General features: G+C 40.8%; 6 protein-coding genes across 9 annotated transcripts in view; 3 read left to right on the top strand and 3 right to left on the bottom strand.

Moving 5' to 3' along the window:
• Nucleotides 1–2,817: 2,817 nt before the first annotated feature.
• On the bottom strand, nt 2,818–4,971 carry LOC106533305 (collagen alpha-1(XXVI) chain; the record flags this gene model as incomplete). Its single annotated transcript, XM_014029567.1, is given in 3 exon segments — nt 2,818–2,921; nt 4,040–4,159; nt 4,274–4,971. Coding segments are annotated over 3 exon segments (379 nt in total), but the record flags the coding sequence as incomplete, so codon positions are not given.
• srprb (SRP receptor subunit beta) lies at nt 4,358–8,052 on the top strand. The gene is made up of 8 exons (XM_014029570.1): nt 4,358–4,413; nt 5,661–5,910; nt 6,179–6,273; nt 6,366–6,443; nt 6,516–6,598; nt 6,754–6,890; nt 6,972–7,026; nt 7,242–8,052. Exons 2-8 carry the CDS (start codon nt 5,769–5,771, stop codon nt 7,450–7,452), a joined length of 801 nt encoding a protein of 266 aa, XP_013885024.1. The 5' UTR covers nt 4,358–4,413; nt 5,661–5,768; the 3' UTR covers nt 7,453–8,052.
• Nucleotides 8,053–8,099: 47 nt separating this feature from the next.
• Nucleotides 8,100–10,255, bottom strand: wdr53 (WD repeat domain 53). Of its 2 annotated transcripts, none has more exons than XM_014029568.1 (3): nt 10,187–10,255; nt 9,052–9,541; nt 8,100–8,975 (listed from the first exon to the last, which is right to left on the bottom strand). In XM_014029568.1, exons 2-3 carry the CDS (start codon nt 9,538–9,540, stop codon nt 8,361–8,363), a joined length of 1,104 nt encoding a protein of 367 aa, XP_013885022.1. In that variant the 5' UTR covers nt 9,541; nt 10,187–10,255; the 3' UTR covers nt 8,100–8,360. The 2 variants fall into 2 exon arrangements, with proteins under 2 accessions (XP_013885022.1, XP_013885023.1); XM_014029569.1 differs by having other exon boundaries at nt 9,052–9,545; nt 10,187–10,238.
• A 1,756-nt stretch (nt 10,256–12,011) lies between these two features.
• neu4 (sialidase 4) lies at nt 12,012–14,940 on the top strand. The gene is made up of 4 exons (XM_014029571.1): nt 12,012–12,729; nt 12,931–13,163; nt 13,300–13,555; nt 13,652–14,940. The coding sequence occupies exons 2-4, from the start codon at nt 12,963–12,965 to the stop codon at nt 14,596–14,598; spliced, it is 1,404 nt and encodes a 467-aa protein (XP_013885025.1). The 5' UTR covers nt 12,012–12,729; nt 12,931–12,962; the 3' UTR covers nt 14,599–14,940.
• Nucleotides 14,941–15,860: 920 nt separating this feature from the next.
• On the top strand, nt 15,861–22,171 carry lxn (latexin). 3 transcript variants are annotated; one of them, XM_014029574.1, is made up of 7 exons: nt 15,861–16,448; nt 19,856–20,029; nt 20,109–20,171; nt 20,996–21,173; nt 21,259–21,395; nt 21,611–21,673; nt 21,960–22,171. In XM_014029574.1, the coding sequence occupies exons 1-7, from the start codon at nt 16,344–16,346 to the stop codon at nt 22,050–22,052; spliced, it is 813 nt and encodes a 270-aa protein (XP_013885028.1). In that variant the 5' UTR covers nt 15,861–16,343; the 3' UTR covers nt 22,053–22,171. The 3 variants fall into 3 exon arrangements, with proteins under 3 accessions (XP_013885028.1, XP_013885029.1, XP_013885030.1); XM_014029575.1 differs by having other exon boundaries at nt 15,862–16,433; XM_014029576.1 differs by lacking the exon at nt 15,861–16,448 and adding an exon at nt 19,288–19,655.
• gfm1 (G elongation factor, mitochondrial 1) overlaps nt 16,536–24,133 on the bottom strand; it is a 14,159-nt gene continuing 6,561 nt past the window's right edge. Inside the window, exons 9-18 of the mRNA XM_014029572.1 lie at nt 23,520–23,657; nt 23,193–23,294; nt 23,043–23,099; nt 22,819–22,956; nt 22,223–22,305; nt 18,892–19,054; nt 18,652–18,796; nt 18,244–18,404; nt 18,107–18,160; nt 16,536–16,971 (exon numbers count right to left, since the gene is read on the bottom strand). Of these exons, the coding sequence (XP_013885026.1) occupies nt 16,840–16,971; nt 18,107–18,160; nt 18,244–18,404; nt 18,652–18,796; nt 18,892–19,054; nt 22,223–22,305; nt 22,819–22,956; nt 23,043–23,099; nt 23,193–23,294; nt 23,520–23,657 (1,173 nt within the window). The 3' untranslated portion in view covers nt 16,536–16,839. The remainder of the gene's footprint in view (nt 16,972–18,106; nt 18,161–18,243; nt 18,405–18,651; nt 18,797–18,891; nt 19,055–22,222; nt 22,306–22,818; nt 22,957–23,042; nt 23,100–23,192; nt 23,295–23,519; nt 23,658–24,133) is intronic.

The following is a 24,133-nucleotide window of genomic DNA, read 5'->3' on the forward strand; positions in this document are numbered from 1 at the left end:
ATATATGGCAATGCGGTGTGAGTTAGAGGCTGGTTTTATCTGAGGATAATGGATAAATCCAAGTTTGAGCTTTACTACACGTGTGGAGGTGTAGCTTAGCAAGAACAAACGAGAAAAAAAAATCAATAATGCCTTTCAGGTTACAAACAATCAGAAAGATTGTGAACAGCTGGAGGAAATTCAAGACCGTTTTTAGCCTCTCGGGGGTGAAGMTTTGACCAATAGAGATCACCTTAAGAGCAGGATGTGTAGTGATTACAGAGTCCCAAAGGAGTCAGGAATAAACTAAAACAACCAAAAACTCTCAAACATCATTCTGAACAAGCTGAACTCCGAGCAGAGTCACATCTTTTCAAAGTTTTTAAGAACTGGTTGCGTCTAGTCACATATAAACAAACAAGAAAAWAAAGACATTTTGAGGACAAATTACATCATGTTTAATGTTGTGGTTTTAAATAAAAAAGCTCAAATCAAGCTTTCCAATCAGTAAAACACAGTGGTGGTACTATCATGGTTTGGGGTTTTATCTTTGTGAATAAAACAGATGCATGCTGCTAAATAATTACTGTGAAGTTAAAGTATTACTGATTTAAAAACGTTTGACTCAATTGCTCAACTCAATCTTATTTGTTTTAAAGATGAATCAAATGGGTTTGGACATAATGCTCTTCAGTCTTGAATCAAACCTTATTTTTTAAGATTTTGTTTACAAAAAAACAAACACCGATCTTGAATGCCGTAAACATCAATGAATGTATTTGGGTATGTAATGCCCAATTTTACTCATCAGTAGCTGTAAAAGGGTCAACAGTAAAGTAAAAATTAAATAAGAATCTTTGCTAGCTAGCTACTCAGCTATTAACTTGCTAGTCTAGTAGCAGGTTACTAGAAACCTTTTTACTCATAAAATAAAAACAAAATTAGAAGTTTTGTGAAAGCTTTTGTTTACTAGCAATCTGTCACATAGTTTCCTATTTTTTAATTTTTTAATTTTTTTGGTTGAATTTATAAAATATACCCACATGCATTCCAGAAACAAAATAATTTATAAACCTGTTTGGCAGCAGTTAGCACCAAAAAGATGCTAATAGCTGAACGTAACTTGGCAAAGAGTAGAAAAGAGGATTGAGTGAAACATCTCGTCATAACAATCAGATCCTGTTCACATGATGTAGATGGGGTTTTTTTTAAGCTTGACACTTTTTTTGTCCTCCTTTGTCTACTTTATTTACTTGTAAGCACACACCTTATTTGTCATCGGTAACAAGGATTGGACTGAAAATGAGTAAAAGAAAAAAAAAAGCCAAAATTCAAAGACAAACTGTGATCTTAATCACTCATTAGAATCTAAATTTAGAGAAAATAGATTTGGCTTCAAACTTTAGCTCAATATTATACACACAACAATGTGTGCAAAATGCAGGTGTACACAAAAAAAAAGATTAAACAGTAAAAGAGTGAGAGACGTATGGAAGCACCACATTAAAGAAGTTTGTTCCTGAGCTGAAGCTGGTGGTTGGTCACCTCTGGGAGCGGGTGGAGAGACGTGCCAGGCTCGTTAATCTGGACGACTCCCAGCAGCTGGAACCTCACGGGGCAGAAAGTTCTTGACACTTCTCTTCACCTTGATCCTAAATCTGCTCCAACCTCATCAGCCTCCTCCCCTCGGTGGGAGGCAGACTGTCTCTGACATCGCTCTGTCTTTAAGTTCTCCTACCGAGTCCAACCCGACCCACTGGGGTCGCCACATGGAGACGATTACCTCACCGCACTAACACATTTCATCTAACATTAAAAAATCACTTCTTCACACTCTTAAAGCACTTTGGTGTGAAACAAACTATAATCATAATCGAACCATCTCTGGAACCCAGCAATCTTTGTTCAGAACAACAACCAGAACTGAGAAATAAATGTTTCCAAATGCTTTGTAGTAAAGTCTGTTTAGTTTTAAAATGTGTTTTTGTAGTAAATCTTTTCTCTTTAATGCCACAACGAATAATCCCAAGACAAAAAAACAAAACAAGATGTGGTAAATATGATCATATTGTTGGACATATCAGACTATAGGTCAGTTTTCTTTAATGAAGCCATTGCTCCAAGCTATAGCCTGCACAAATTAACTTTAACGGGAACAGTTCACACAGACGTGCATTTTAAATAAATTCAGTCAGGCTCTTTACAAGCCTCCCTGATGTTTAAAACATATTATATGATGACAAAAAAAAGTAGGCTTGACCGATGCGGCTCGACCCCTTTAGGCCTTTTTTTTTTTTGAGTTCAGAGTCTGCGGTCTGCGGTATCCAGGAGCAGAGCGGCCGTGCACTTTACAAGCTGCCCTTCTGGACGTTCCCCTGGAGCTATTTTCACTCAACCTTTTGGGCAGTTTGAGCCATGAAGAGGCAGGCAAAACTGACTGTGTGCTGTAAAGTGTACATGTGCGCACAACAGACACACTGTGATTGTAATCATCCTTCCAGACAGAAATGAATGAAGGTACCAAACCACAGAACTCTAAATCCTTTTCAACTGCTGCCTTTCTTATTCCTGCAAGTTCTCATAAAGTAATCAAATCCAGACTTTCTGTCTTTATTCAGCCCAACTTTACAACCGTATCAAAAGGCTTCACAGTATACAGCAGGGTGATTAGCAAACTATCCGCATACACACCACCAAACATGACAAAAAGGCCACTGATGTGGGTAAAAGCTGCCTGGTTCTGCTAAAACGGCCCAGATGAGTTCGGTTTAAACACACAGTGCCTGAGAAAAGTCGTCTCTGGTGACTCCTTCACACGAGCAGGAAATCAAAACTTACCTTCACGACATTCGTCTCCCACAAATCCAGGGCAGCATCTCCACTCCAGCGAGGTGACCTGCTTGTAGGTAATCCTGAACAGCGGCTTGATAACAGACCTGTAGCTGGAGAAACAAACAGGGGAAAGGTTGTTGTTTCTGCAGCACTGCAGCCACACAGAAACAGAAAAATGCCTTGATGTGATCAAAGTGGTAAATATTTATTTTAACTTTTGATCAGAGTGCACAAACAGAGAGACCAAAATTTAGAAAAGAAAGAGAGGAAACAAAAGAGATCCAGATGACCTCACCTTCCTTTATTTGACTGATCCTAAAAGCAGCTAAACAACATGAGCATTACTTTATTCTAAAAATAAGCCTTTTATAAATGACTGTTTTTACCATTAGTATACAAAATATATACATATACTAAGTACTTGTATATACACTAAGTATTAGTATGGTATAATTACTAAATATATTTTTATCCTTATGACTTGGTATCATAATGATGAGAATATAAAGCCTTCAGTACTAGTACGACTGCAAAGCATAGCATAGTACAGCACAGTATAGCATATAGTATAGTACCGTATAGTTCAATATAGTATAGCATAGTACAGTGTAGTGTTATAGTACAGTATTGTGGCACAATGTATACTAAATATTACTATACTTAGCATTAAAATAGTATATAATAGTAAAGTAAATATGTAATACTGGTAGGTATAGCATAGCATAGTAGAGTATAGTACAGTAAAGTATGGCATAGTGTAATTTAACAAGTACACAAATATTGTACAGTATTTAATTATTATTATTATTTCAGAATTATGTTTAGTTTTTCAGATAGTATAACATATTTAGCAAGTTAGACAATATATTAGTATTAATATAGTAATTAGGAAATACTATTCCATAATAACATAGTATAATAAACAAGTATATGATTAGTATCTTATATAATTTGAGATACTACCTCATGAATGAGAAAGCAGTAAGTTCTATTAATGAGATAATATTTCTGAACAGTTCTGTTTAATCTCAAGGACAGAAGTCTTCCAGAACCTTTTAGCTGCTTTAATTAACATGTGTATCACAGAATGTCTGAAATGGATTCTGACAGTTTATCTGAATACTTTGAACAGTAAATGTAACATATGTGCAAAACTTCCTAAGCTTGAAGAAACTACAGCTGATGTAGGAGAAAAGCTTTGGGCTGGAGGATGTATGGAGGGAGGTACCTGATGACTTTGGCACATGGTCCGGGCCACCGGCAGCCCAACACTCTCTGCACCGAGGTCTCTGTTCCATTGTGGACTTTACAGAGTACCGTCCTGGGGACCGTGTACTGACACCAGTTCCTGGAAGAAGAAAAAAAAACGCCAAATAAAAATAGGTGGAAGGATAAACAGTAACAAAGTTAACGCATACGTGCAAAACTATCATATTCCTCTTTTTTGTTTGTTTGTATTTACCTCAGCTGGTTCCTGGACCCTGACCCAGGCGGACCTGTGTTGCTGCTCTGCGGCTGCAGACTGATGCTTGGAAAGTGATAAACAAACCCGGTTCCGAGCGAGGGAAACACTAAACTCATCCACATGCACAGCGCGTAGAGGTAAGACAAAGACATCCTCCCTGTTCAAATGATCCCTGATGGAGGTATTCAAAAGGAATACAAAATAAAAAGTTTTTTTTCAAGTAAACCTTSTTTTAGAAGAAAACTCTCCAGTACTTTTAACTAAGAGAGGCGCTCTGAGCAAAGCCCGCTAAATCCATCAGTGGGAGTCTGTCAGTTCGTGTTCCGACCAGAAACAAGCAGCCCCCCCACTGAAGAGCCCGGCTTTAGGGACACACACACCCCTCTCCGTTCTGCAGGAGAACTCAGGGGGTTTGGACACTGCGCGGAGAACCGAGGAGTCAAATATCCAGCGTGCGTAAAAAGCGTGCGTAAAATGCGCGCTGCCTGCGGGGGGTTGGAGACGCGCGTAGAAGTGCGTCTGGTTTCTACAGGAAAATAACAACAACAACAACACAGTTTTTTTATAGACGTTAATGAGAATAATGACAAACGGTGGAGTCAACCTCTCAGCACTTTAAATTTATTTTGTCTTTATTTTTCTGCTTTTTATTTTTTTTTTCATGACAACCTTAAAAGCTAAAACAGGTTTTGTCTTTGCTGAACTCTCATCCGTTTCAAAATAAAGCTAACTGGAAGTAGCCCACATAGCTATAAATTATTTAATGGTTTAAAAAAGGCTTTGCTTTAGATTAAGTTTAACATCCAAAACTCTGAACTAAAGGAGACGTTTTAAGGACTGTGAATATATAAAATTAGTTTTCATACTTTTGCTAATATTAAGGTTTTTCCTTTTAATTTTTTCTGGTAATATTTATATTAAACGCAACCATCGCTCTCAAAACAAAAAATAATAAAAATAATAATAAAAAAGAGAAATAAAATTACCTTTATTTTGGGTCAGTATTTATTAACATTAATTCAACTTCCTGCACACTTTAAATCAGTTTCATCTGAACGACTTTATATTGTATTTATTGTACCATATTTAGGATATAGAAATGTTCAGTTATGACATGATCATTAGATTAATTTCTCAACCAACTCTCCCCAAGTCCCCCAGGTCCCAGAAGAAAATAGCAATGCATCAAGAATAAGCTTGTTTACTATGAAACTTTTAAGAATATGCTCGCCTAGTGTATCTATTTGTTATAATTTTTGTTTAATAAGATCATATTCCTAAAGTAATAAATATTTTCATTCTTTATTTTTAACATTAGGCCTACACCATTTTCTTAGTGAAATCAACAAATCAACCCGTCATTCTCTTGTTCTGCTGCTCTCAGTGCAGCTGCGGCGGCTCCACAGCGCCCCCTCCTGTCCGCTCCGGACAGATCGAAGGGAGACGTGTCCCATGTCAGATTAGCTTGGACGGACACAGCACCAGAAGCAACATGGGACAGAAAGCAGACGAAGAAATGACGGAAAACCCATTTGAGCCATACATCGAGTCTTTTCGGCAGCAATTTGAAGGCCAAGACCCGGTTGTTCTTATCGGAGTTATCGTAGCGTTAGCGGTGGTCGTCATCACCTGCGGTAAGAACACTGCACACGTTAGCTTAGCATGTAGCTTAGCAGGGCTAGTTTAGACTGTCAGTGCAGCCGGGTTTACTTAACAAGCATTTACATTTGGTATTTAATTTTCTTTTTTGTTTAAATTGCTATTGAAGAAACTAACTGCTAAGCTAAAGTAAGAGTGAACAGTTTTCAGCTGCACAACCCAGGAAGTCATTCAAACTTTAGTTCTGGCTAATAAACAACCACTTTCATTGGTTAGTGACTGTCTTTTTATTTTTCTGTTTAGTATTTTTAAAGTACTTCCTGACCAGTAAGACTGTCCGCAGCGCTGTGTTGTTAGTGGGGCTGTGTGACTCTGGCAAAACCCTTCTGTTCATCAGGGTAAGTTACAGTATGGTGGCCACGTTGTACTGCAACAAATGCATGATTCCTTCTCTTCCTCGCTATTAAATCTAAACTTTGTGTTTTTGCAGCTCCTCTCAGGGAAGTACAAACGGACGCAGACATCCATCACTGACAGCAGTGCTCCTTATAAAGCTAAAAATGACAGGGTAAGTCATTAGGATAAAACTTAAAAACTGATAATTTGATGCTGATTGCAACTCAAAGCTCTTTGCTTTCAGGGCAGCACCTGGACTCTGACAGACCTGCCAGGACACGACAGTCTCCGCTCTCTGTATTTGGAGAAGTTCAAGTCCGCAGCCAGGTGAGAACAGGGCAACCTCTTGTATGCAGATGTGTTTTAATTGTTATTCTCTTACTCTCACAATAAAAAAATGTACTTAACATTTTTGATATAAATGAYTATTTCCTGTTTGGATCTTTCTCATTGCTTGAACAACCTTTATATCTCGTATCCAGATCAATTGTGTTTGTAGTGGACAGCGCCATCTTCCAAAAGGAAGTGCGAGATGTTGCAGAGTTTCTGTACATGTTGTTGACGGATGCGGTGATCTCCAGAAATGCTCCCACTCTTCTGGTGGCGTGCAACAAACAAGGTGAAACTGTGTTTATTTTCAGCCTGCGCTGTGTATCCGTAACACGGTCGTTGTTATTTACTGAGCTTTTCTTTCTGCCAGACATGGCCATGGCAAAGTCCGCTAAACTGATTCAACAGCAGCTGGAAAAGGAATTGTAAGTAAATTGTATTTGCTTCGTTCTGTACACAAAATATTTTCAACTTTATTCATTGTTCTGGACCAGCAGATGTTTTGAGCCAAAGCATTATTCATTATAAACCACTTCAATTGTCCTGCTGTATGGATGCAAACCCACTTATTTTTGTTGAGATGTTTGCAGAGAGAAATGAAGAGACGTAAACATAGTTTTGTTCCTCCGTACTCTCACAGAAACACCTTGAGAGTGACTCGCTCGGCAGCACTGAGCGCTCAGGACGGCTCCGTGGGTGGCAGCGTGTTTCTGGGGAAGAAGGGGAAGGATTTTGAGTTCAGCCAGCTGCCCATGAGGGTGGAGTTCCTGGAGTGCAGCGCTCGTGGCGCCAAGGGCGAAGAGGGGGAGGCAGACATCAAGAGCCTGGAGAAGAGCCTGGCTAAGCTGTAAAAAAAAAAATTATCTCGAAACAATCAAGGTTTCTGTACGAGACACAAACCTCAAATCAGGACAAGGTCTCTGAAAATCACACGAGGAGTGACGGGTTTAACCTCGACCCGTCGACTCCATTTGAATGGAGGAAGATATCAGGTTCTTCTGCAACGCTGAGAAATGATCCAGCTTGTTCAGTTTAAGACTTAAAGCTTTGTTTGGTTTGTTCAGGAATTGCATAGCAGGAAGTTTATCCAAAAGAAGCTATGTTCCAGAGTTTCAACAGATTTAATTTAAGCTTTTGTGAAACGTGAAAATAAGCATGAAAAGCATTTCATTTGTTAACTTGGATTGTTTTCGTTGTGCCTTTATATTCTGGATTTCATTCACAAGCATTTAGTTGTTTCCAGATTTGTTTTTTTTTTTTTTAGTTCTTCTGAAACGAATGTACAACTTTATTACAGTAGTGATAGTTTGCATGTGAATCGAGCTTCTTTAAGAAACTTTAAAAAAACAGACTATTTTCAGATGTTATCTTAGCTGCAGTTTTTGTTTGACATCTGCTTTGAGACGTTTTATATCACCCTATAAAAAGTTCTGTCAACTTGGTTAAAAAAAGAAACGAGTTTTTCTTTTGTCAGATGTGGTTGTTTTGCAGACCAGAAAACAGTTTAGACAAATGTAATTAATCTAAAATGATTTCAAAGGATGGCATTTTAAAAAAACCACACATGCTAAATAGTTTTTTTTTTGTTGTTGTTGTTAAACAATGTGTAAAGTCTCAGATGAATCACATTTATGAGAAGCTTGTCTTTCTGTAAAACCAGTAGGATTTTAATCAGGCCAAGTCTTCCAGTGATGAATCTCAAACCACAACAAACACTGGAGTGTTTGAAAGAAAAATGATAGTGTACATGTATTTAAATCTATGTTTGAGTCAGAGGGTAGACGGTGAGACAAGCGCTCTGATCTGCGACGATCACACWCTGCTCTCCTTTCAGCACGGCGGGACACAACCAGTTCACCTTGTCTCCATGTTTGATGCTCAGTTTGGGTCCAGGTTTCTCCTCCTCTACAGCCGCTTCGTCCACAGACTCTTCTTTCTCCTTTGATTTATCCTGAGTCCGCGCTTTCCTCTTTCCTTTGCGACGCTGAGGGGCCTGGGGTTTCCCCTCCGGAGCCACCACAGGGTGTTTGCTGAGGTCCCACAGAGCGACCTGGCTGTCGTTTCCTCCTGTGACCAGCCAGTATGGGTGGGGAAGGAAACTGATGAAGTGGGCTTGAGAGGCTCCCTGGCTGTGCGCCTCGACGGCGCCGTGTTGCTCCAGTTTAGAGCTGCCGCCGATCCGCATCAGATGCACCCGCCCGTCCTCTGCTGCGCAGCCCAAGACGTTTCCACAGCCGGACACAGAGACGCAGTGGGCCAGCGGCGGGTTGAAGAGCTGGCCTGGGCGTTGCTGATGGGTTTCTCCTTCTTCTGCCACATCCTGGAGGTTGACGGTCCACAGAGGTCGGGTTTTCTGCAGACCCCACAGCATCACCTGCAACAACAACGGGAGCATAATCTGACCCCGGCGCAGCAGGAGATCAGTATTTAAAACTTCTGCTTCAGCTCACCTGCATGTCCAGTCCGACAGACACCAGGTTGTTGGGTCTGTGGGGCCGGAACGCCACAGAGGAGCAGATGTTTGTGTGTCTGCGTAAAGTCCTGCACACTTTCCCACCAGGAAGCTCCAAGATCCGCACCGCCCCGGAGTCATCAGCCACAGCCAGGGCTGAGCCGGTCTCGTTCAGCGCCAACGCGTTTATCTCCTCCTCCCCTGCACCCTGAAAATCCTCCACCGGGCCCTTCAGGTTCCTGGGGTCAAGCAAGCTCGCCACGTCCCCATGTGACACGAACAGCTGGGCCGGAGCTGCAGGCGAGAACGCCACACTGGTGACGTCCTCTTCACCGGGGAGAGTGAGACGACCCACGATGGCGCCGTCTTGACCCCAGACGGTCAGCTCTCCACCCTCAGCACCTGAAGCCAGGAGACCCTCTGGACCTGAAGATGCACCGACACACAGGACAGACGAGGAATGGCCCTCTGACCACCGCCTGGCCATTCTGACTTAAAAAAATATTAAGAAAAAGACAATTATTATAGTAAATATGGTTCAGAATACCCACAAAAATATAAAAGTAAAACTATTTGAAAGTGGTACAGACCTGAGACAAGATACCTAAAGTTTTCTACACATACTTAAAAAAATACATAATTTGATGTCACAACTAAGTGTCCATTTTATTAACTTAATATTTAAACTTGATTTATGTCATCATAATGTTGAATGTCATTCTACAACTCCTCTAAACTTACTTAAATCACATCAGTTTAAAGTTGGAGTCGTAAAAAAAAATACTTTGAAGAAACTACGAAAACAAAGTAAAAACGATCACCAAAGGTGATCGTTTTTACTTTGTTTTCGTAGTTTAACTAAACAGCTTTAGCAGCAGCCTTTTTATTCTATATTTAGGATTCACTGACACATAAAACAGGGAGGTTCCATTGAATTTAAAATAACTTCACATCAGCGGAGAGCTTCAACCAAAACACAGCTGTTAGCTCAGCGGCTAACGTTAGCCTGGGAGCTAAATATGCTACTTCAGTTTACGTTTGAACGGCGATAACAAAATAAACATGTAGTTTTACGATTAAAATGACCAAATATAATTAGGGCCAAGGAGTTCGGAGTTAGAGAGTTACACTACCTCGAGCAAGAGTGGAAAAACTTCAGCAGGTTCACGTGCGGTGACGAGTCGCAGGTTGGTGACGTCACACTTATCATTCTGATATTTTTAAGGCAAACCATAGATTTAATATATACAAATATACACAACAACCAAAACATTCAACAAGAAAATCCATAAAGTTTGGGATTTTCTTTTCAAGCGACTCCTGTAATGTGAGAACAGGTGGAAGGGAACCTGGAGAAGTGGAGATTTGCACTTGATTTTACCCTTTCGTGCATGATTTCTGATAAACTCAATCAGGATTTTTTTTATACTGGGGGTTTTTATATATCCTTAGGGATGTAAAACAAGGTTTGAATTTTTTTCTATCTTTATTTTTTAAAAGAAATAATTATCTGTACACTCAAGTGCGTTTTGTACTGTTAAAAACATACATGTAATAACATGGTAATTATATAGGTATAGTTGTAATTTAATTATACAGTTGTAGTATGGTATTCTGTTGGAATGGTGGTTCCTCCACTACTCTGTAGTCCTCTCTATTTGAGCTCTATTGATAAACGTAAAAGTTAACATAAACATAAAATTATGTTTTCACTAGGCGTTTTGATTCATCTTTAGGGATGTAAAACAAGGTTTAAAAATAAACATATTTTCTCTCTGAACTGAGGAGGATAGTGTGACCCAAGTCACAGTCTCTGAACTAGGGCTGCACAATATATTGAAATTGTACCGTCATCCCAATAACAACTTGTGCAATATGCATATTGCAACAAATGCATGAACTGTTTGCATTTATGAGTTTAGTCACTCAAACGGAAGCTTGAAGTATTTCACCAATCAAATGGAGCCCTTCATATATTACTCTTGATATTTTTAAAAATTCATACTAGAATGAAAATGATTAGTTTTGTTTCTTTGTTAGTTTTTTTGCTCAGAACCCAGAGCAGAAAACGTCAACACTACATACTTATTATTCATTTATCGCAAGTCATATCGTCATCACAATATTTTTATTGTTATCACATTGTTATCACACATCACAGGTTTTTCTGATATCGTGCAGCCCGACTCTGAACCATAAATTCTCATAGAATCTTGGCTGTAAACGTTTTTTTTTTATCAGAATGTATTCTTGCTAAGTCTCTGAACTGAGCATATTCTCTCATAGCAATCTTTCTAATAGCATGTATTATATATATWTWTTTTGGCCAGGCAGTGTATAAAAATGTATATATAAAAATCAAATTACATTATAATACTATAAAGTTGATTTACAACCAAAACTGTATAGGATATTAATTATTTTCAAGAACAACATTGGTAATAACTGATATTGCATTGAAGTTAAAACATAGCCAGTGATGAATGATGTACAACTGAGTGGACATGTGTTTAATCTGTATTTTCTACAAAGATAAACTCAAAACTTGGAAAATCTTTACATAATATGTCACCTTACTTGTTACTTGATGTAATCATATTTTTTTTACCTGCAATGGTATCTTTTTATGGAAGGTAGAAACTGAAATAGCCAAAGTGTTTGGTTGTTCTCCCCATCTGTCAGCCATCTTGGTTTCACTGACTATTTTTTCCTATTGCAATGACACAGCCAATAGGGCTTTTTTGTATGGGATGATGTAATAGCTACCACTAGAGTGGATTATATGCAACACTGCCCAAAACTGCAGGCATATTATATATTTATATATAAACACTTTTAAYCAGCTGTACACTGTAGTGACCTCTATGCACGAAAGGGTTAAAAGGAGAGAAAGTCAATTGTATGGTTGTGGAGACCGTGACTTTGACAAAAAAGACAAAAGACAGAACTGGAAATGGCCGAGATGAAAATATTGAAGTTCTCCCCTGGAGTAACAAGGATGGATTAGATTAGGACTGGGATAATCAGAGGTACAGCACAGGTTAAACCACTGGAAGATAAAGTTCAAACAGYTGGTTCAGGAGGTGCTGTGGGTATATTGGTAGAAGGATGTTGGCTGCCAGGAAAAAGACAAAGAGGAGGTATATGGATGCAGTCAGGGAGGGCATGAAGGTACAGTAGTTGCAGTGAGGACAGAGGATGCAAAATGAAAGCAAATAGGACACATCATATTATTGTTCAACCCCCCACCTCCCCCACTCGGCCTTCTTTCCCTACAATGGCAGCTCTCCGCTGATTCATCCAAAGCTGCGGAGCTGATGAGCGTCCATTTCTGGGTCAGTGAACAGCGGTGTCACGCTGAATGGTGAACAGAGAAGAGAAACTACAGCTTTCAGACTCCACACAAACTGCACACACTCAAACACAAAACACACTGTCAACCCCTAATCAGGTGTTCACACAGACAGGATACCACCAAACAGCAGCAGCACTTCTCAGAAATACAGGACTGTAAGTAAGTTTTTTTCTTTTTGATCTGTGCGGTTGATTATTTACTCTTTGTAGTGATGTCAAAGCAAGAAGTTACTGTCAAGGACTACATTCATATATGCTGGTAAATGTGTGAAGGAAGTTCTTTGACAGTTTGATCTTCGTCACTTCGCTCCTTTATGCTCCTGTGGGTAAGATAATTGACTTTTTAGTCTTTGAATTGTTATTTTCTACAGTTACTCTTAAATAACTGTGAGGTTGAAAGTCTATAATGGTTTAACCAGGGTGAATGTGCTTCAGATGATGATTAATGTTAACAATAGATTATTTCTTTGGTTTGCTCTGGTCTTTTTTCGTTAAAGCTTATTTTGATTCTCCTTCTCTGCAGATTCAGGTTCTAACACAAACTCAACAGCGAGCATGAGGTCGCCTTATTTCCCAGCCAGATCGGTGCTTTTCCACAAGGAGCCGAACGGAGTGACGTACAGAGTCCCAGCTCTGCTCTACTTGACCAAGTTCAGAACCTTCCTGGCCTTCTGTGAGGAGAGACTCAGCCCATCTGACTCCCAGGCCCACCTGCTCGTCATGAGGAAAGGCACCTTCTACACCAACTACGTAGAGGTCAGTGAGCAAATCCAAGATTATTTGTTAAAGTTTATTAAGCCATTTCCTTGGATAAATGAATGAATACAGTCCCAGTTCCTGCAGATGATCTGAGTGTTCTGACTCTTTGTTATATGTCGTTGTGTTGCCGCAGTGGGAGGACATGCATGTTCTGGGCACAGCCTTCCTGCCGGGTCACCGGTCCATGAACCCATGTCCGGTGTTTGATGAGTTCACAGAGACACTCTTCCTGTTCTTCATTGCCGTTCTGGGCCATACCTCAGAGTCCTACCAGCTGGTGACGGGGAATAACGTGACCCGGCTCTGCTACATCTCCAGTACTGACGGAGGCCACACCTGGAGTCCAGTCACAGACCTCACCAAGACGGTCATTGGAGATACCATCAAAGGTCTGGGGTGGCACCAAAACRGAAAATCAGGACAGAATTTCAGGACCTATTTGCACATTTATGTACTATATGTTATTGTTTCCTCCCTCCTGACAGATTGGGCCACCTTTGCTCTCGGCCCGGGCCACGGCATCCAGCTGAAGTCGGGCCGTCTGCTGATCCCCGCCTACGCCTACCACATCGAGTGCAAGGAGTGCTTCGGACAGCTCTGCCAGACCACCCCGCGGGCCTTCTGCTTCCACAGCGACACCCACGGGAGAAGCTGGCGTTTCGGCGAGGCCATACCAGCTCCGGAGAGCGTGGAGTGTCAGATGGTGTCGGTGGACGAGGAGGGGGGCACCAACGTGTTGTATTGCAACGCCCGCAGCCCTCTGGGTCACAGGGTGCAGGCCCTCAGTCTGGACGATGGAGCCGTGTTCCAGGAGGGGCAGCTGGTGCAGCGGCTCGTGGAGCCTCGGAACGGTTGTCACGGCAGTATTGTTGGGTTTCCTGCCCCTTTACATCTCTACCAAGTTCCGCAGCATCTCGTCGGACGTTGCAGACCCCGGACGTCCAATGTGGACTCCAAGGACAAGACGACATGTAGTCCTGTTGCATCAACTCCCCTTTCTGCACCCCCAGACTTCCTGACACCCACGTGGGTGGTATACTCCCACCCTACATGGGCCACGGCCCGTAAGGACCTTGGTGTGTTCCTCAGCCTGTTTCCCCGCGACCCAGACAGCTGGCGTGGCCCCTGGGTGATCTACGAGGGCCCCAGCGCCTACTCAGACCTGGCCTACCTGGAGCTGTCGCCCTCGCCCGGCGCGCCGCCCGCCGTGGCCTTCGCTTGCCTCTTCGAGTGTGGCGCCAAGTCGGCCTACGAGGAAATCTGCTTCAGCATCTTCACCCTCTACGAGCTGATCGATAACCTGCCAGAACACCTGGAGCGGACAGGCGGGACGGGGCGGGCTGAGGAGCCTCGCAGGTCACCTGCAGTCCAGCAGGCGCCTCTTGTGAAGAAGAGGAGAAATATGTTGATGAAGATGTGCTCTGTGTCTTAGAAGTCGAAGTGCAGTCAGGTTTTTTTTATTGAACTTCAATAAAGTAGGAAAAGTAGACTGAAGATGTCTTTGAAATCGAACTATGATGATGATGATTGCTTGATACATACCCCTGCGATAACTAGGCCTTAAATTCTTATGCAGCGTTGCCTTAGAGGTCAAAGGTCAAACACATCCAGCTGTGGTTTTCAGCCCTAGGCTCTGACTCTGTTAGATTTCCCAAAAATGTCTTAAATGATGTTTCTTATCTTTTTATTGTCAATTAGTGCAGAATATTTTAATGGGTCAATAATACATTAAAAATCTAGTTGTCTTTGCAAAGTCATTTGTTATATACTCAGTCCTGACACTCACTACAAATTAAGCTGTAGATTATAAACTATACAGGTTACATATATAAACCTGTATATTATGGTGTACTAAATTCAATAAAGGTTTAAATAAATCGGCAAATTACAAGAAATATTGCCTCAAATGCAATTTTTAAACCTTTTATTAGGACTACAGCAGAATAAAAGTAACAAATTTCAGGGTTTAATCCTAGTATTGAAAATGAGACTAGGCTATAAATGTTTTAGTCTACGGTAGGGGTGTCCCGATACCAGTTTTTTCAAGACTGAGTACAAGTACGAGTACTTGAGTTTAGGTACTCACCGATACCGATACCAATACCAAGTAGCGGGGTTCGTGTGGATTATCTGTTCAACTCGTTGAATATTAAACAGAATGAAAATGAAATGCAATTATCATAGAAAAAATTGGTGGGTAAATATTATGTTTGACAATAAAAAAGGTAGTGCAAACTCTGACAAGTAGATAAGTTGGTATATATGTCACACCATAACTTTTGAAACCATTTATTTTATTTCAGACAGGGCTCTTTTTTATAAGGCCACACTCCCTCTGAATGTATTAACAACACAAATGCTGCAAAACAAATGCTGTTGCATACATTAAAAAAAACAGTTTAGCAGAGCACAGCAGACAGTCTGCTTGTTTGGTGTCCTCTGTGCAGATCATCTCCAAACTGCCGACCTGTTACTTCTTCTTCTACCGTCATTGTTCTTCTTCTGTTATTCGGGGGTGCGGTCGTAAATAACTTAGTGCATTAAGGCCACCGCCTGGTATGGATTGTTGTTTACCCTTTGTGCTGCAGGGCAGCACAGGAGTGGACAAAAGCAGTATTGGTTAAGAGTATCGGCCGGCTTTTACGAGTACGAGTATGAGTACTTGATGCTGGTATCGGACCCGATACCGATACTGGTATCGGTATCGGGACACCCCTAGTGTACGTTATTAATTCTTCACACTTGTCTCAATACAAATAAACAATGAAATGAAAATATTTCTTTTTTCTTTTTTGTTCTTGTTCTGACATGTTGAGTTAAAGTTCAGCTCCACTGCAGACAAAATAAATGTGTGAAGGATCAAACTGTTGGAATAACAACAGCTGCAGCTCCAGTGGGATAATCACTCTTCAAAGATTTATTTTTTTTTCTTTCTGAGGAAGTCAACACATGAAGAGCCTGAGCAGATAAAGGGGAGTAGCGTGTTCAGTTCAGGAGAAAAACAAGGAAATCGTGCTCTGAAGACATCAGGATCTGGACCGTCTGCATTCCCTGCATGCCCTCCTTTTCATTACACAACCTCACGCTGACAGGAGGGTCATTTCTTCGACCGCGCTCCTTCACACGAGCAGTTCTTCGTCTTTTTTCTCACAAATTTAAACTTTACAACTAAGGAGCATGGGATTGAGGAGCATCGTCAGTCTGGTTGTGGTCCTGGGAGTCGGAGGGAGCCTGACTGCGATGATCGGACATCGGCCTGGGACAGAGGTCAGTGCAGGACAGGTGGGAGTCAAACCGATTGTCTTTGTGGGGTATTCAACTTGTTTCTCAGAATATATGACAAAAATAAAAAAAAACAGCAAAACACAGTTTAAAAGGAGAATATCTTTACATCACGACCATTCTGTACATAGCACAAAATCCACTACAAGCTACACAAAGCTTGTTAAACGTACTTATTTTAGAAGATTGGCTGCAGTGTGGTGTTTAAATGGTGCAAAAATAAGAAAATAAACATGTTTACTTAAGGGWCAGACATGAAGAGAGGGCTTAAAACACTAAATAAAAGTAAAATGACCAAGTTTTATCTGCCTCTAAGCCTTGACCTGGTTGATAAAGGGCAAAGACAATGAAGAGATGACGTTTCAGTCCGATAAACAGTTCAGCAGGCGGTTCAGGCCTTCCACTTGTCCTTCTTTACAGGCAGCTGTCCTGTGGCCTCCAGATACTTGTGTATGAGTTGGTCCTGTGTGGACTGCAGGCAGGGCTGGTATCTACTGTACTCCATGGTGTACTCTCCTTTACCCTGCAGAAAGAATGAAGGAAGCTCAAATTCTGCACGTCTACAGACTCACTCCACAGAACACATCCTGACCAACATTTACCGCAGTATCTGTAAAACCAAGCTCAGTTAAAACCATTTGTGTGTGAAGCTGATTAGCTGATTAGCCATGTTGAATTGGGTTGACTCAAAAGGCTTTTTTGCAAGACTTGTAAGCCTTATGGTCACCTCAGTGTGACCTCTGAATGGGCCGAGGCGGCAATGGAAGGTCAACCCAACCACGGTGAGCCTTTGTGATACAAAGTGAGGTAGTAACAGAGCCGAAACGGTTGCCACAGCTCCGTAACGTGATGAAGTGACGATATCTGGTCTCTGTGACCAACAGTTATCAGAGAAGACGAGGCAAAAAGAATCGCTGAACTGAGCTTGAGACGAACTGGTCTGAGCGGCCATTTTGTGGAACAGTTTAGTGAAACTTCTTAATTCTTTGAAAACTCTATGATTTAGTTGACTATAATATTTTACTGTTTATGTACAAGGCTCACAGAAACGTATTACCTTCCAACATTCAGGCAAATTTTGTTAGAGAGACAGTTGTTATTTTCATAAGGGGATGGAAATGTTTGAAGCCATATTTTCGTACTTGCTTGAGAGAAAGATGTACTTTAATCCAGGGTATAGGATTATGGAATGGTCTGGAGGATTATCTTAAAAATGCCAGATCTATGTCCGTATTTAAGAGACAGATAAAAGCTAGTTTTTTGAAGGTACATGGGAAAGTAAAATGTGAGGCTATATGAATTGTTGTTTGAGTTGATGTTTTTATTTTTATTTGTATTGTTTTGTACAATTATGTTTTGTTTGAATATATTCTGAGGATTAAAGGGGCAGACATTATAAGATTTATTCTTCTTCTGCTACCTTTCATTTTATTTTGATTTGTGTATTTTCTTTGTTTTTTTAATGTATATAGTTATTTTTTAATGAAATGAATAAAATTTTTGAACTGAAGTGAATTGAAGAAACAGGCTAACAATCAGTTTTGCACACAGGCAGTGACAAAGACACAATCACCTGCCTCTCATGGCAACAGGCGATAAGTTGAACACATTTTTAAAATCTACAATCTTAACGATTTAATCTGTTTTTTGACACTTACTTCAGTGGAGGAGCGTAGTTCTGTGGAGTAGCCGAACATGTCGTTTAGTGGGACCTGTTGGAGGAAACGTTAAGATTTTAATACTTTAAGGCCAACAGACTTGTAGTCTCGAGCTGCAGTAAAAAAGGTGGACTCACATCGACGTATAAAGTGAAATATGCGTCGTCGCCATCCTGTGCCGTGATGACGCCGTGACGGCGGTTCATGCTAGCGATGATCGCTCCTAGGAACTCGTGAGGCGCAACGACTTCCACAGACATGATTGGCTCCAGAATGACACAGCTGGCATTCGCCATCGCTGTGGAGAAAGCAACAAGCGTTAACATCCATGCAGCTTTCCACAGTCCTTTTTATGTTAGTTGTGGCGGCCATCTTTAGTTAATGTGCTTTTAATGATTCATTTCTACAGGTTGCCTTAATGTTTGTCCCGTGGTTCATGAGATAATTTGGTAACAGAGAAACGCGCTCACAAACTGAGAAAAACAAACATCATCGCCCTTCTTGTCTTTGGCAGTGAACAGTCAGGAGGTCGGTAACTTGCTCACCTTGCTTCACAGCACCTTCTCCTGCGCGGATGAAAGCGATTTCATTTGAGTCGACAATGTGATGCGCTCCGTCCTGCAGGACGAATCGGAGCCCTGAGACCTTGTATCCGCTGAGGATTCCCTTCTCACAGGCTTCCCTGAAGCCCTGTGGGATGACAGGCAAGGAAACGAAAGAACAAAAAGAAATGAAGATGCTGAGTACATAGAACTGGTAATGAAGGCATGATGGGCTGCTTCTACCTTTTCAACAGCCGGCACAAACTGCTTCGGCACGTTGTTTCCAACAGTCCTGTCTTCAAATTCCACGGTGGTGTAGAACTCRGGGTCCAGAGGCTCAAGGACCCCGATAACGTTACCGTACTGCCCTGCACCGCCAGTCTGTTTTTTATGAGTGTAGTCAAACCTGAAAACAAGGAGGGAGTTGGTGGGATTGTACACAATTTGAAAGAGAAATATTCAAAGTGGTGAAAACATAGCTAACTTTTTGTTACATTTAGCTTTAAGCTGGCCTATTGTAATATTTAGCTTTAAGCTAGCCCCTTGCTACATTTGGCTTTTAGCTAATGTAATGCTTTCTTTAGTTTTTCACTAGCCCTTTACTACATGATTTTTAGCCAGTGTTTTTCTTTCTTTAAATAAAAGTGAACCTTTTGCTACTTTTACACAACCACTCTGACATTTTAGAGATTGGTGGTGTTTTATGATGGCAGCATATTTAGTCCTGGCTCCACTCAGACTAGCTATTAGCTCATCAGTACGGTCAGGATTAAAACTGTTTCTCCAAAATGAGGTTGTTTGAATAGCTATCTACAACATGTGAGACAATGCTAACTTTCCCACCGAATCCCACTTCAAAGAAGTGTTGCTTATGTAAAAAAGGGAAAAAGTGCGCTGTCTCTTTAAAAAGGCGTAGACCTCTGAGCCACATCAGGAAGTAGAACGTTGACATGAAGCAGCTGAGTCGAAGGACTGAACACTGAAAACATTCAGCTCTGCAGCAAAAGGCAAGCTTTTCAGTTTAACTGTTTCTTTTTTTACACTTGTCCATTTATCTTCCTGTTCTGAGATATTTGCTTTATTTTCCACATTGCTTGGGTAATCTGTTTCATGTAAAGAAAGCAGCTCAACCCAGCTGAAACCTGAGGGTCAAAGTCCTCACAGGACTGCTCGCTTTTCTTCTGATTCTCCTTGTCTCTGAGTGCAGAAGCCAGTATCAGCAGTGACAAGGGCTAAGCCGGCGATGGCAAAACGGCAGCTGAACCCAAATTATTATGAAGCTCGGAGGGCTGCCCAGGTGGTGTTCATCTACCTGAACACCCGCTACGGCTCTCCTTACAAGCTGTTCGGACTGCAGACCGTCTACAGTGCGACTGTAGAGGTCAGCTTCACTTCAGTGTTCACAAACTTCCAAAGAAAATGACAAGTTTCAAGATTTAACTTCTGGTTTTCTTTTATAGGAGGTTGGAGACTCTGGAAGAAAATATCAGCTGAAGCTGTCAGTGCAGGAGATCCCCACTGATGTAGGACATTTAAAATTATTTTGTTATTGCACAACTGAGACCTATTATGAATGAGTTATGATTATACTTTAAAAAGACAGCTTTATTGTTGAACATCATTCACAGCTCCTGTTCAGATACCGAAGCACTAAAACATGACCAAAAACACAGATTTCCTTTAAGAATTTAACCTCTTTTGTTGCCTTACTCTTTAATTAATAAAAAAAAGACTTAATTCTCTCTCAGGTTGTATAAGAGTTTCTAACCTTGAGCTAACACAGTCCTTATGAAAAGATTCAATGAGTAAATCTCTCTGGTATGACTTTTAGTTTAAACAGTAGTAATCTCTGGCTTTAGAGCAAGCAGGTGTGACAAGAACAAACCGGCTCACTTTTATCTTAGCTCAGCTCAGTAATGCTCAGTCCTGGTCCTTCAGGCCTGCTGTCCAGCTGGTTTTAGTTGTTTTCCTGGCCAGCAGCATGCAATCACTCATTCGTTCATATCAGGTGTGTCAAAGCAGAAGAACATCAGGGGTCATCAATTCCTGTCCTCGAGGGCCGCAGCCCTGCATGTTTAACTTGTTTCTCTGCTTCAACACACCTGATTTGAATGAATAGATGATTATCAGGCTTCTGCAGAACTTGGAAGAGATAATTCACTGACTGAATCAGGTGTGTTGGAGCAGGGAAAAAAGTTAAACKTGCAGGGCTGCCGATCTCGAGGGCCGTAACTGATGATCCCTGATCTAGAACATGTAGTGTACTGGCCCTCAAGGATCAGGATTAGGCACTTCTGGTCTACGTCTTACACCTGACTTTCCCTTTTTATGTCCTAAACTTCTCCAGGCAACAGAGAAATGTTCTGCAGAGGTTTTCTTCCAGAGGGGAGGAAAACAATCCCCACCCCAAGTCCAGGTGTTAGGCTTGAAGGAGCTCCTTAAGATCAARACTAAAGCTAAAGAAGAGGCCCTCTACCAGAAGTACAAGGCAAAGGACCCCCTGCTGTCGGTGCAATATTTACCTGGTAGGTACAAACTACTGCCCATYAACAAACACAGTCAGTTTCAAAAAGACCATTTCAATGCTTCACGTGTGCAAACATCTTTCAGACAGTCAGGGTAACATGGATCCTGACATGGAACCTTTCTGGTACCTTTGCATTGCGGCCTCCAGCTTCATTATGCTGAGTGAATCCACAGAAAACACCTTGTACAACATGGCTCAGGTGGCCAGCCTCACACAGCTGGTGCGTGCTCCTTGCCTGACGTCTTATATTTAATCTGTGCAACCTGATAACAGACTAAAGTGAAATTTTGAAAAGCTGTCTTATGTATTATGACATGTGATCGTCTCAGGATTATTTATTATTATATATAAAAACAAGCTAAATGTGCTTGTAATGTAARGTAAACACTCCACAGAAAACAATAATTTAACCAAACTCCTTTTGCTTTTTTGCAGCCKACTGAGAATAACCAGCTGAAGTTTGACAGTCTCATCCTGCTGCATGACATTGTGTCTCAGGTAAACACCTCTTTGGTTTGTGCAGCTATGTTTACATTTTAAGCAAAAGACACCTTTAAATTTATTCACAGGGTCAAAATAGGATTAAATAATTAGCAACAATGTCGATTAATAAAATTTAAAAAAAGTGTAATTGTTCATATTTCAGTATATATTTGATAAAAGACTATGGTGATCATTTGTTTTTTCTAAATGAGCATTAGAGAGAAAACTTTAAAGCACCTGTTTAACTATTTGATGTAAAGTTTTAAAGATATTTTAGGTTATAATGATACTTCTGATGCAGGAAATCCCTCGATGGAAGCTGCTGTTCACCTGGTCTCCTGCAGAGGGTGTTAAAGTGCTGCAGATGGAGCAGCAGCCTCGCCGTAATGGTTAAAACCTAACCTGCTGGCTTTCACCAAACTCTGTTTACAACTTCTTATACTCTCACAACCAAAGATATCTTAAATTTATACTCAATAAATTTTACCAAAGGTTATTGATGTGCTAGTTGAACTTRMTMTMTGTGTGTGTGTGWTTTTGTGTCGGGAGGAGAAGTGGACTTACTCTACAGGACCGGTGATGGTTTCTCTGAAAGCTACTTTGGGTTTCCCCATCAGACAGGGACAGCCATACTCCCTTTCCATCCTCTGAAGCAACGAATCAGAACAGAGCGAGTCGATTAATTGGACAGAAATTAACAAGTAAAAACGTTTGACATTTATCTGTTTTTTTGTTTTTGTTTGTCTCAGTTTCAGGAAACAGAGACAAAGCAGTCAGATTGAGCTCAGCACCACACACAACAATTACTAGGATTAACATTGTTTTTCTCTTCAAAGAAAAGGGGATTATTGTACTTGGTAACCATCATCAAAACATTATTGTTTCAATCTAGTCTTAGTTTTGGTTTCTGATGCTTTGTTGGTGGAGTTGTAAAAGTAGGTCATGCATAGTTTTTGTTTTCAGTTTTGATGATACCACCTGTTGTTCCTCAGTAATCACCTACATGCACAACCTGTTTACCTCAGTTTTGTCTAATTATCTGCTCAAAGAGTCCTTTGTTGCTTTAATTAGTTTTTTTAAAAAAAAACTCTCTAGCCAACAAACACATTTAGAAAAAAGAAATGTGCTAATTTCTTCCTGCAGAGCATCCACCCGCATACCTGGGAGTAGATTTCTAGATGCAGCTCTCCCATGCCTGAGGCGATGGTTTCTTTGCTCTCATTGTCAAAATGGACCTGGAACGTCGGGTCCTCCCTGGTGAAGCGGTTCAGGCCTTTGGAGAATTTGTCTATGTCGTTCTGGGTGAACACAGGAAGCGATTAGAGCAGAGTTGAAGGATGAACTCAAGTAGTTTTAAGAAGAACAGAATAAAAAATMATTTTACTTTATTAGCTGGCTTCATTGCCATGGAAATGACCGGCTCTGGGACGTGAATGGACTCCTGTTGGATTGAAAGGACAACAAATGAGAATCCAAAAAGAAAACCTGCTAGTGCGTTGGAAATTTGTCCAGAGAAGATGTTTCAGTTTCCCACCATGGAGAGGTTCATGCTCGTCTTGGATGAAAAAGTGTCTCCGCTGGCGCAGTCGATCCCAAATAACGCACAGATATCTCCTGCGTAGACCTCGTTCACATCCTGAACAAAAACAAATAAAAAAACAACCAGATTTGACTGAAAATGCTTCAAGAGTTYTGTAACACAAAACGAATGGAAACATGTTTTGTTTTTTGTTTTCTCTCAGGGGATGTGGTTCTTATCTGCACACTTGACTAATGCTAAAACAGGAACTCCAGCGTTCTGACCAGTCATGCTCCTCTGCAGCTTCAAACTACAAATGGAAAARGCTGACTTTGTTCTCACCTCCATCTGATCAGCGTGGAGACGCACCAGCCTTTGAATTCTGACCCTTTTGCTTGTGCGCGTGTTGTAGATGCTCTCTCCTTTCTTCAGGCAGCCCTGATACACTCGAATATATGTCAGCTGGCCAAACCTACCGGCCTGTTGAGAAAAAAAAWWAAAAAATAAAGTGCAACAAAGCGAGACAAGATTCTTATCAGACTGTTGCATTAATAGTGCTGAAGTTAGAAAGAAACAAAACAAACCACAGATGTAGATAAATTAGTTGGCACCGTTTGGTTAAAAAACTAAACAACTTGAAACTGACAAATTAAAAAAATAAAAAAATAAATGAAATGCATGGTTCCCTTAGAACAGGGGTGTCAAACTCATTTTCACTGAGGGCCACATGAGCGTTATGGTGGCCCTTGACAGGCCAGAAATGAACTTTGATGTTTCATGTTTAACTTCAACTAAACAGAGTTTTAACATGTCCTCTTTTAAACACTAATAAGAACTAAGTGTATGACTGACTAAATCTGAAATAAATACAGAAATATTTTTAAAAGTAAAGGCGCACTGCAAAAACTGTCCATCTTACCAAGTTTTAAAATCTTATATCCAGCCAAAAAGTCTTT

Source organism: Austrofundulus limnaeus, unplaced genomic scaffold, assembly GCF_001266775.1.
Source record: "Austrofundulus limnaeus strain Quisiro unplaced genomic scaffold, Austrofundulus_limnaeus-1.0 Scaffold920, whole genome shotgun sequence".
NCBI lineage: Eukaryota > Metazoa > Chordata > Actinopteri > Cyprinodontiformes > Rivulidae > Austrofundulus > Austrofundulus limnaeus.